General features: G+C 42.0%; 2 protein-coding genes across 5 annotated transcripts in view; one reads left to right on the top strand and one right to left on the bottom strand.

Moving 5' to 3' along the window:
* Positions 1–2,582, top strand: part of EBAG9 (estrogen receptor binding site associated antigen 9) — a 40,955-nt gene extending 38,373 nt beyond the window's left edge. Inside the window, exon 7 of one of the 2 annotated variants that reach the window (XM_074943930.1) lies at positions 2,089–2,582. In XM_074943930.1, the coding sequence (XP_074800031.1) occupies positions 2,089–2,209 (121 nt within the window). In that variant the 3' untranslated portion in view covers positions 2,210–2,582. The remainder of the gene's footprint in view (positions 1–2,088) is intronic. The other variant, XM_074943929.1, reaches the window with a different exon arrangement.
* A 6,698-nt stretch (positions 2,583–9,280) lies between these two features.
* SYBU (syntabulin) overlaps positions 9,281–12,378 on the bottom strand; it is an 84,590-nt gene continuing 81,492 nt past the window's right edge. For 2 of the 3 annotated variants that reach the window (XM_074943932.1, XM_074943931.1), the window contains 2 exons: positions 12,051–12,200; positions 9,281–10,999 (listed from right to left, as the gene is read on the bottom strand). In XM_074943932.1, the coding sequence (XP_074800033.1) occupies positions 9,871–10,999; positions 12,051–12,200 (1,279 nt within the window). In that variant the 3' untranslated portion in view covers positions 9,281–9,870. The remainder of the gene's footprint in view (positions 11,000–12,050; positions 12,201–12,378) is intronic. The other variant, XM_074943933.1, reaches the window with a different exon arrangement.

The following is a 12,378-nucleotide window of genomic DNA, read 5'->3' as shown; positions in this document are numbered from 1 at the left end:
TCCCAGTGGCAACCTGATTCAGAGGCCATACTGCTTTAAATTAAAGAAGGGCTGAGCAGTGATGTTCTAATCCAAAGTTTGAGGGTTCTCAGGTCTGGTGTTTGTGGTTTCGATCAATGTCTGTTGTTTTAATTTGACATGATAATATTTTTAAGTGAATAAGGACTTGCTCATTAATATCAGTGGAAGCTAAGCATTCAGCATAATCAAGCCCAAAATATTTTAGAAATCTGGGCTATTGAATTATATTCTCCTATGTGACCTAATAGCTAACTTTAAAAAAAAAAAAAATGTAGGTAATGGTAAACATCTTAATCCCAGTGTTTAATCTAGCCAATTACAACTGAGAAAAAGTAAACTACCAACTGTGTTCTTAATTTACAGTTTCTATAAAAATAAAATTACACACTGATACAGAGCTTTGAGACATCAGAGCAAAAATAGTTTTCTACCATTATGGATTTGCCATGTGTATTTCCCAGTCAGTCTGTACTTGTCCTTAGACTGTCTCCATACAGAATGAGGGAGATGTGATAGCATCCAGTTGTGCACTGTAGTGTGGAAATTACACCCTCAGTTACTCTACTGTGTGGAGCTTGGAGTTCAGTTAGCTTTCTAACTAATTCTTTAACTCTGAAAACAAATCTCAAAAAGTAGATTAGCCCTTAGTACTCTGGCTCGTTGGTCAAAATGGTTAATGCCCAGGTTTAAGGTGGAGAATAAACCCAACTGGGAGGTGGGGCAAATTTGGACACTATTGAGGAACAAGTGGTGTTGCATCAGCAGCTGGAGTTTGAAAGCAGCCTAGACAACGTATGAGAACTTGACTGACAATAGAGAGGGTGTGGGAAGCGAGGCAGGAGTGCCAGTCTGTCTGGGTCTCAGGGATGGTGTTGAGAGGAAAAGGTTTTCCAGCATTTGTATTGAGGGAGTGGGCAGGCAAATGAAACTCCTGTTGGGGCACAAAAGAGAAGAGAAACTCAAAGCAAGCAAACTCTAAAGTCTAGAAAACTCAGGCCCTTATTTTGAGTATTCTGATTCTAGACTAAGGCTGACTGATTTTTTTTTTTTTTAAGTAGCTTGTTTGTATAACTGTATTTACCCTAGTTAATTCCAGTTGTACCTATGTATTATGGATGTTTGGAGGACTGATAAATGCAGAAATGCATTTAGAAGAAAGGTCACTGCATGAGATCTAAGAAATTTCACTAGATCTGTATACAAAGTCTTGATTATCTTTAAAAGCATGATACAAAACTGTACACAAAAAATGGAAAAGTAACAACAAAAAAACAACCAACCAACGTTTTAACAAAAGTCTTGGATTGCTACATTATTTTACTTATTCTCCCCCCTCCCCAACTCATTCCAAATATATCTCCCTAGTGATCTCATGGGTCTTTCATTTGCACATCTGTATATCAGTTACATTCTTCTTATATCTCATGAAATTCTTCGGCTTGTTCAGAGGTTCCTACTAGGCCTGATCCAAAGTCCTTGAAATCGATGGGAATCCTTTCATTGAGTTCAGTAGGCTTTTTGGATCAAATCCATGAAGCAGTTTTTGCAGTGAAAAAAGTATCTGTCTTTTAAAAGTGAGACACAAGGGCTTAGCCAGAATGATTGATTAAAATCTCATACAGCTCAAGAATAAAGTACAGTTACTGGATTCTGATACAGAGATGCCAACAGATAAGATCTATAGTCCTTGTCTTCACTGGGGAAAATGCAGTGTAAGAGATTTAACAGAAGCAAAGTTTGACATCAGCAATTTACTTAAAGTGCAGAATATGCCCTCTTTCAACTAAAGCTTAAACAATCTGAGCATGAGGAAAAGGCAGGTTAACTGATAACTGCCTAATTAGGAGCACAGGAATAACCCAGAATTTCAGGCATCATTCCTAAAGGGGCTTGCAGGCTCAGTATACTTTAATGCTCACAGTTACAAGAGTCTTTTTTTCCTGAAGTAAGAAGTTCAGTATTTATTGAAAACATGTAAATAAGAGTTGTCTAGCTTCAGCCAGTGTAAAAGGGATCTTGCACTGTTTTCTAAAGGTGTGAATCTGATGTTCTCTCTTCAAATTGCAGGCAGCAGAAGATAGCAGAAAGGGAAAAGAGAGCAGCAGAACAACAAAGGAAGAAAATGGAGAAAGAGGCACAAAGGCTAATGAAGAAAGAGCAGAACAAAATTGGTGTAAAACTATCCTAACACAAGCACTTCTAGGATGACTGTACCAGCAGAAAGGAGAATCCCAGTTTCACAACATAAAGCATCATTTGTATTGATTTAAGTATTTTTAGAACTCACTGCTTGATTTTAATGCATTCTTCAGGTCATCTTGGAGCCCGAATTCTCCCATAAAGTATCTTGAACTATTAGTAGATGGATCTTAAAAATAAAACACCAACCCTGCAAATCATACCTTGATGGAACAATGTTTCCTGCAATAGCGCTATTCCAGCACCACCCCCTTATACAAGAACAGTGATTGCTGCAGTGACAGTCTGATGGTGGGGACATAAACTCTAATAGATGGTTGAAGCTTAAAGAAAAAAGGGTGTAAATAATTTAGTGGTGGGAAATCTACTGTATTATCTATTATGCTTACCTGAAAAGTGTAATTAAATAATTTTAAAGAATTCTTTGCTTCTGTGCTTAATTTCAGAAAATGCACCTTTGCTGTTCCACTCTTAATTGTCTTATTTATAAATGTTGGGAAAGATGCTATAAAAATATGCTTGCATTCTCCTATGTAAGATGATATTGACCTCTACCGAAAGGAAAATAATGCTTCTGTTTCTGTTGAGCTGATTATCATCCATACAGTTTTTTTCCTTTTTTGTAACAACAGCAAACAGACTTGCTGTGGTTGAGGACCAGCAGGGGTGGAAATGAAGTGGATTTTATTTTTTACTGACACCGTTTTCAGTACTGTTATACTTGCAATCCAAGAGAAGAATGCACTGTAATTGTAGACAGAGATGTCTCAAGTGGAAGAGATTGGCACGATAACATTTTAATATCAGTCTGACTTGCATACTTTTCTCATTTTAGAGTTGATACTGCATGCTATTATGGGAGCACATTTATTTATGTAATGTCATTGGGAAAAAACATGATTGGTTCTTTAATGACCTTTCAGTATTGGTGAGCTGTTCAGACAATATATCTATATCTGGTTATTTATATGATCAATGGGCTATTAACCACGCTGTCCTAAGCAGATTCCAATTGCATTCAGTCTTCCTAAACATTCCCCCAATAAATCTGTTGGATGGGGGAAGTTTTCCCCTCCTGAAAACTTTAATTCTTGCAACCAAAATGGCTGCCGTCTTCCAGCCCAAAGGTGGCTACATTTCAGTGGTAGGTGGAGGTGAACGTTGCGTACATGAAGAACAGGAGTACTTGTGGCACCTTGGAGACTAACAAATTTATTTGAGCATAAGCTTTTGTGGGCTACAGCCCAGTTCATCGGATGCATGCAGTGGAAAATACAGGAGGATGATTTTATATACACGGAGAACATGAAACAATGGGTGTTACCACTACACTCTCATTATAGTGTGTATGGTAACACCCATTGTTTCATGTTCTCTGTGTATATAAAATCATCCTCCTGTATTTTCCACTGCATGCATCTGATGAAGTGAGCTGTAGCCCATGAAAGCTTATGCTCAAATACATTTGTTAGTCTCTAAGGTGCCACAAGTACTCCTGTTCTTTTTGCAGATACAGACTAACACGGCTGCTATTCTGAAACGTTGCATACATTCTGTACTGTATACTAGGATTCTTCTGAAAAGGATTTGTATACAGGGCAAACATATTATAAAACAAAAAATGTGATATATACAGCCAAAGCTAAGGCCCAGTCCTATACAACCTACTGATGGTCCCCTGAGCCACAGAAAGCAGCGCATGGCTGGCTGCAACCCTTTCCTATATATATGAAAAGGCAAACCCCCACTGGACAACAGCAATTTTTGCTGATGGCAGGAGGAGGTTCTTAAAAATGATCAGCTTCCAAATGAACATCACTTCTAATTCTTGGACCCATTCTCTCTGCCACCTCTCATCTGAGGGTCAGATAACGCACTGGATTATCTTCCAGCCTGAAACTGGAGTAAACCTCCCCTCTCTCTCTCTGTGTACAATGGTTCTATTCTATATATAATGCCCAAAACTGATAGGTATCTTGTAGACACAATAGGAAGACAAGTCTTGGATGCCAAGACAGGTTAAGAACGCCGCCACGGCAGGGAAGCTCTCAACTGATGTCAAATCTGCATACTCTGTACCCATGACAATTGCCTTCTGACGATAAGGTTGGAGTGGCAGGAAGACGGTAGGACAGGAGTGCCACTGCATTGCCTCAAATCTAGGGGGTCTTCAGTTTCATCAGGACTGTTGTCAACTAGCATAAGTTTAGAGCAACTTTAAAGGTGACTCTAACCCCCTCCTGGGACAGGGCAGGTGTGCCATGAGAATGGGGAAGTAGTAGCCATCTGGTGTAACTTTTGTGCTGAACTGATTTTAGCTCAGGAGGGAATATAGGTCTTTATCAGTGCTTCATCTTCCTTAGTAGCCCCAGTGATGGAGATACTAAGGAATGGCATAATAAGGCTGTGGCCTCATGAAAATTATTCCCGAGACAATTGTCTGGCTTTTGCACTCACTAATGCAGAGCATACATAGCTTTGGCTTGGACTCAATTTGGCTGGTTCAAGCTGTAAATGTATTTTGACTTTCAAGATGAAAACAAATGTTTGTCTGTTATTTAGTGTCATTACAACTCTGTTGAACACTTGTCACTATTCATCCTTAACAAAAGGAAAACTATTCATGCTTAACAAAAGGAAAACTTGTTAGAATCACTTGACATCTTTAAAAATTATTGAACTGTGTATGTAGCAACGTGCCCTCCAAAAATATCTGGTAGAAAGAATGGAATATTTCCAGGCTCTGAACATGCCTTCTGGGAAACAAAAATGTTTACTATGAATTGATTTATGCGTTTGACAGAATAAGAGAGGATGATAGGAAGTCTTGCTTTGCGAATGAGATTATACAAAGAGAATAAATATTCTGTGTATTCTGAATCATGGTATCCCTTAAATTGCTGTCATTTCTAATTGACTAGTGTGAGGAAATGTTGAAAATAGAGAGAAATTCATGCACATCCTATTTACAGTGAAGATTATGAAATATTAAATACCTCCTAATCCTTAAGGTATTAGCTTTTTATAAAATAGTTAACTACTGTTTTTCTCATCATTCAAAGATCAAATATAACTGGCATCCACTTGAAATATCCACAATTTATAAAATATAAATAAAGGAACCAAGATGTGGGGTACATCTTAACAAAGGGTCATTTGAGATGGGGACTTACAGTTCAATGGACCTAACAATGGATTTATTTATTTTTAAGTCTGGAGAGTCCTGTATAGTCCTTAACCACCTGTGACCTTGTGCACTCTCCGTATCTTTACCAAGACTCCCCATGTCTGACTCTCTCTTCCTCCGGGTTGTGCGAGTATCTTTGAGACAACCATCACCACTCATTTAGCTGAAGATGGCTAAGCCCTTAAATTACTTGGGGTTTTTTCTGTGTCCAAGGGCATGGTGTTAAACTGAGACTGCACACACTTTAATAGTGCAGAAGATAAAACAAAGCTATGTGTGTTCTTACCTTGGAGATGGAATTGGTATTAGTATGCTGCTATAAAATGGATAAGTCTGACAAGAGATGCTATCCAGTACTGTACACTGGTGTGAGCTTGCATGGTAAATTGGTGCACAACCCTCCTCTTCTAGTGGTTCATTTTTGCTTTTAATCCTAACCAATAGAGTCCCGTTCCCGCAGCTGTGCAAAACCCTACAGCTGCATCTATCATATTCATGTCAGCTATGCAGCCAGCACTTGCTGGGGCTGGCTATGCTGAACGCAAGATAAATTTCAGGTAACTGAAAATGGAAGGAATATTTGTGGGAATGTTTATGAATTCTAAAACACTAACTTACTGTAATTCTTCATTACTTCAGCTGGGCAGTCCCAGAACTGTTGGTATTCCTCAGGTTTCTGTAGTTCTCATCAGCTGACCCTTCCAAAGACCGTACCTACCTCACTACCCCCAACCTTCATATCTCTGTCCAGCCACCCATTCCAATCCATCCTGTCTCCAAAACTGAACTTCTCATCTTGCTTCTCCACCTACCTTTTCTATCACCAATGGGTATATCTACACTGCAAAAAAAATCATGTAGCAGTGAGCTTCAGAGCCCCTGTCACCTGACCAGGGCTAAAAATAGCCATGTAGATGTTTCTGCCTGAACACTGGGACCCAGTGAGGGTGGGGCTGAGGCTCCACCCGGAGCAGGGACGTCTGCACTGCTATATTTAGCCCTGTAGCACAAGCCTCATGAGCCCAAGTCAGTTGACCCAGGCTCTGAGACGCTCTGCTGTATTTTTTGCAGTGTAGGCATACCCACTGACAACTCTACTTGTTTCTCATCTTCCACTGCATCCTTTCCTTATGTCCTGGCCTTTTTGCGCTCTCTTCTCTTTGTTAGTCTTGGCCAAGGCCTTCTCCATACATCAATCTTACTACAGTCTACAATGTGATTACTTTCTGTTCTACTTTTCTATATTGACTTCCCCACATGTTGCTGCTGCTCTCAACCAGTCTAGTCAAAATGCCTCTGCTAAAGCCACACTCCCCTACAGCCAAACCAACCACGCTCTTCCTCCTCTGAATCCTTCCGTGGGATTTCAGCACATGATGTTTGAGCTCCTTGATTTTACCTGGGAAGTCCTGACTTCACCGCAAACTCCTGTATCAGAACTGTTGCCCTGGGTCTGGTTTTCTTGCCTGTTATGCCACATTCTTTGGAACAGGAAGTTGGGCTTACAATACTGTGTTCACATGGTGATGTAAGGGTATGATTTTCATTTTAGTACATTCTTACAGCTAAAGATTAAGAAGTTATCGTTCTGCTTGTTTAGAACCTGAGGATTAAGAAATCACTTTGTTTGCACACCTGTCCAGGAGTTTTGGCCTGCCTTTTAACTAATTGCCTGTGAAATTTCCCATGCTGTTTCTCAGCCCTGAGGTGAAATTTTTGGCTTGATAAAATGCTGCTTTACCTCTCTGCCTGGCTGAGCACAAATCCTACTGTTTCGATTTCAGTAGGTATGCAGGAGTTGGCACAGGTGTAACTAAAACTGTGGGCTTTGTAGAGGTGTGTAAGTGACAAACATAAGACAGTCCAGTTAGGTGGCTGCTGGGGGTGGAGAGGTGTCACAAGCTGGAAGTAGCACAGAAAGCATTTAAGATGGGGTGTGAGTAGACAGGAAGAGGCCTTAATGTCTGTCTTCTTACAGCCTCTTGATGCTTAAATTACACCAACTTGACTCCCTTGCATTCACTTACACCACGTATCCTGTAGTCCTTAGACCACACTGAGCACTAATGCGTCAGGAATGATGGAGGAGGGTTTGTTTAAGAATAAAGTATTACTAGGAAAACATAAGGTGCGGTCACAGAATGTCTTATTAATGCAGGGAAGTGCTAGGGTCCAGGTAAACTCCCATCAGTATCTGTAAATGAGCTACCTGCCTGTGGACTGTTTCCTACACGTTGGCCAGTTAGCCCACTGCCCATGGGTATTTAATATTTATCAAGTGATAGTCCCTTCCAGTCAAAGCACTTCATGAATATCAGTAGTCACACCTTACAATACCCCTCTGAAGTAGGTGGCATGGGGAAGTGCTGTTACACTTACTTTACAAAAGGAAAAACTTGACAACAGTGAGGTTAAATGTCTTAAGGTCTCACTGCAAGAAGGTTCAGAGAGTCAGGCATAGACTGTATCTCATTCCGTTTGTTTTATCCACCAGACACTGCTACCTCTCTAGGATCTGCACATGCAATTCCCGTGGTGCACAGAGGGGGACACAGCATTTGCATTCGGATGTACACATATGGCAGCATGCAAATGTTAGAGCATGTGTTCAAAAGTCAACTAAACTCATTAGGGCCCACTGGCTTTTGAAAAAAAGCTAGGGAAACAATGCAAAGACATACAGGAATCCAAAATTAAGGATGAGATTTTTACACTTCTCAGATTGCAGAAATTCAGAATATGGGTTCCCAGAGCAACTGTACGTGGCCAAATTCTAAATATGTTAAAGGATTAAAATTAACCCAATCCACAATGATACAAAATAGGTGGAAGATTGGAACTGATGGCTTGGGGACTGGTGACCAAATACAGAGCATTTCATCTCTGGATCACTAGCTGCTGTGGGAGCCATAACCAAGTTTTTCAGGCCAAATTCTCCTGTTGTAACAATGCCAATCTACAGTACCCTAGTGCAGTGGTTTTCAAACTTTTTTTCTGGCGACCCAGTTGAAGAAAACTGTTGATGCCCATGACCCAACTGAGCTGGGGATGAGAGGTTTGAGGTGTGGGAGGGGCGCAGGGCTGGAGCAGAGGGTTGGGGTGAGGGCTGCAGGGTGGGGCTGGGAATGAGGGGTTCAGGATGTGGGAGGGGTCTCTGGGCTAGGGCCAGGGTGCAGGAGAGGGCTCTAGGTTTGGGGGGGCTCAGGGCTGGGGCAGGAGATTGGGGTGCAGGGTTGGGGTGCGGACTTACCTCGAGTGGCTTCCGGTCAGCAGTACAGTGGGGGTGCTAAGGCAGGCTTCCTGGCACCGTGGACTGCACTGTGCCCCGGAAGCAACAAGCAGCAGGTCCGGCTCCTAGGCGGAGGTGCGCAAGCAGTTCTGCGCAGCTCTCACCCGTAGGCACTGCTCCCCCAGCACCCATTGGCCATGAACTGGCCAATGAGAGTGCAGAGCGGGTGCTTGGGGTGGGGGCAGCGCATGGCACCCCATGCCCCTCCCCCCACCTAGGAACTGGACCTGCTGCTGGCCACTTCTGGGGTGCAGCGCGGTGTCTGAACAGGTACGGACTAGCCTGCCTTAGCTGGGCAGCACCGCCGATGGGACTTTTAACGGCCCAGTCGGCAGTGCTAACCAGAGCCGCTGCGACCCAGTGCTTTACATTCCGGGACCCAATATCGGGTCGCGACCCGCAGTTTGAAAACCACTGCCCTGGTGTATTCACTGGGCTCCTACCTCCTCTGTGTGTAAAATTTCAACCTTAAAGCTGCATTAATTTTTAATAGTTTATTGCAGGTGAGGGTTTTGCTAAAATAAAACACATATTCATACTTTTAACATGCTTTACTGTAATTTGTGATTATAAATCTGTTGTTTCCAATAAAACACGATTAAATAAGCAAAAAATAAGTTAATTCACAATACACTTAAAGAGAATATTTCATGGTTTGAATGACTAGCAGGTTACAATAAGAGTTCATTTAAGACTTTAAAATAATATGCATAAAATATATTTACCCCCTATTTATCAAACATAGCAAGATTCAAGATGCCCAACAACCTACACAAATGCATTTTTGGTTACTGTCCCCTTGTACACAAAGACCAGTGGAATGCTAGGGCAATTATATGTTTTACCAGAGCACTAAGCAAGACAGACATACAATACGTGCCCGAAGCTGCCTTGGAAGTATGAGCGTTTAGTGTAAGAATCGATACAGCAGACTACACATGAAAAGTGACAGCATGCTTGCTAAAGTACACGGGTAGCACATTTAGTAGGACCAAGCCGCCACGTCACTGAGCCTTCCTTCAGTTTCAAACAACAAACATGTTTTCAACTAAATATAGTGCAAATCAAATATTCAGGAGCAAAAAGACAGACTCTGCCATTATACACACACACTTTTTATGGTCTATTGTAATTCTTCCCCCACCAACCAGCACTCACGACTGGGCAGCTGCACTTAGGTTTTGGTACTAAAAGGTGCACGACGCAGCGAGTGTAGTGCCACCAGGCAACAGCCACGAAGCAGTGCACCGATGTTATAGACCGGATCCGTTCCACCTCGCTGAGTGCTGAACGCCCACATTACTGTTGGTACAATGGGGGCTGCTACAGCCAAAAGATCTACAAGGAAACTGCTGCTCCAGTACCTTTTCGTGATGCCTGCCTGAGAGAGAGTAATGACATTTCTAAATGTTTCATCATGGGAGGCTGTAAAGTCAAGTTCCTTCATAACACGGTTTTCACTAATGCCCCAATCCCCCTTGCTACCTGGAGACTCCATGGGAGACAAAAGGATGGCAGAGTTTGGATCACTGGGATTTAAGTCCAGTAGCAAAGCAGATTCACTGAAACATTGAGCAGGAAATCCATCCAATCCCTTTAAGGTAGCAAATGGGCTCATGGAACTGGTATGTTGTGATCTGAATATGTTCTGAACGAGCTGCTCCACATCTGGGCTGTATGGCACCACATCAGTCTGAATGGCCTGTTCCATCCTCATGCTGTTGTCACTCTCCTCCTCTGCCTGTGAGGATGTTAGTTTTTCAGCACAGACCCTTTCAAGTGCATTTTGGTTTAGGGCAGCGGGCCCAGTACTGGAAGTGAAGAGGGCTGGATCACCAGATTCAGGTGTAGCAGCCAGAATAATTTCTTCAAAAAAGTCAGTCCCATTAGCCATATCATCATTGAGCAGCAGCCTGCTGTCCTCCATGGCTTGGTCCTCCATAACTAGGCTGTCCACCATTTTGGAATATATTGAACTTGGACCTAAAGACTTACCAGGTGACTCACATGTATACTCTATACACTGCTCATCCCTCAGAGAGCCGCTCTGAGCCATCTCCATGCTGTGAAGCAAGGACTCCAATTTCTTGTTTTGGATATTTATGTCTATGAAATACTTCTGAATCCCTTTGTCTTTCTCAGCCAAGCTGTTTTTCATGGTTTCAATAACCTGCTTGAGTTGTTTGATCTCCTTTCTTGCTTCTTTCAAGGCCAGCTGTGCTTCCACTCGATGACACTCCTCTTCAATCCAGTCTTCCCTCATGCGAGCCAGCTGCGACTTAAGCTCTTCTATTTCTGTTTCCCTGTCGCAAAAGCAAAATCACTGTAAAACTTCTGTTCTTTGGTCAATTAAAGCATTCAGAGACATTCCGTTACGTAGGGATGGTGAGGACGTAGAGATGCTGCAAAAAGTTGGACCAATACCCTTATGCACATAGTACAGTTTCACAGTGGACTGGCAGAGGTATAACATGAGGACAATGGATGGCAAGGTAGGTTGGTTGACTGCTCAGTGGATTCACTGAGCTAACCACACATGTCTGGGCTACACAGGAAGTTCCAGAGGCAGCATGACAGCGGTTATCTATGCCACACTTTTGTTTGGGGGAAAGGGATGTGTGTAAAATCCCACTTCATTCAAATCTCTCCCCACCCCCTGTACTGTCTCTCTGTGCAAAGGCACCACGATTTAGACCCAAACCATAAACTTGTCAATTAAAGAAATATCTCTTGTTGTGTAATGTAAGCGGTTGTTCTTCTGCAGAACATCACTACATAGTACTATTGTGAGTAAAACAAACAAAAACACAACCAGGCAGGATCTCCTGTCAAAGAGTTTTTGCTGTCAAGAGGGTGGGGGGGAGAGACTTTTTCTATTACGAAGAGGTTTAGAACAAGAGACGATATTGTGCAGTAACTTCTCATATTTTCAGAAATACACTCTTTGGGCATGACTGATGTTGACAACTGATTGAGCCACTTGCAAAGCCAGTCCTTGAAAACATAGTTACAAGTCTGAAGGCATCAACAGTTGCATGTGCAAAAGTTACTGGTGCAATATCAGACTGATTTTAAAAATATCCCTTCAAAATATTTATAATGCAGTCCAGGCTCAAAGGAGATCACTGGTTCCTTTCCAAAAGTTAACTACACTGTATGCATTCATGGAACGGTTATGAAACCTGCAATGGCTGTAAACAATTTAATTTAATCAGATACAGCCAAATTCTAAGCTCCTTAGTTAAAACTCACTGCAGTCAAGAAGGGAGTAGGAACTTCAGGATTTTCTCCCTAGTGGAAACTGCTGAATAAATCTCATCTCTTCCCAAATTATTTTTCTGGGAGAAACTGTACCTTTCTTGAAGTTTGCTCTCAGATTCCTTCAGTTTTGTTTTTAGATGTCTCACTGTAACTTCTTTCTGCTGCAGTGGGGTCAAATACTGCTCTGGATGTGGTGCTTTAATGCCATGATTCTCCCCACAAGAAGTATATCTCACCGACCGCCTGAAACAAAAAAAAACAACAACAGTGTTATTCCTGTAACTCTTTACCTTCCTAAGAGAGGATGGATTACACATCAGTCCTGACTGGCACAAAGTTGAGTTTACATTGGACTCAATTTGGGTATCTCACAGTAAACGTTAGTGATTTAGTCTGGTAAATCATAGTGCTTGAGGCATTT

Source organism: Natator depressus, chromosome 2 (assembly GCF_965152275.1).
Source record: "Natator depressus isolate rNatDep1 chromosome 2, rNatDep2.hap1, whole genome shotgun sequence".
In the NCBI taxonomy this organism is placed as follows: domain Eukaryota; kingdom Metazoa; phylum Chordata; order Testudines; family Cheloniidae; genus Natator; species Natator depressus.
Note: the sequence above shows the minus strand (reverse complement) of the source record. Positions and strands in the feature narration are given on the sequence as shown.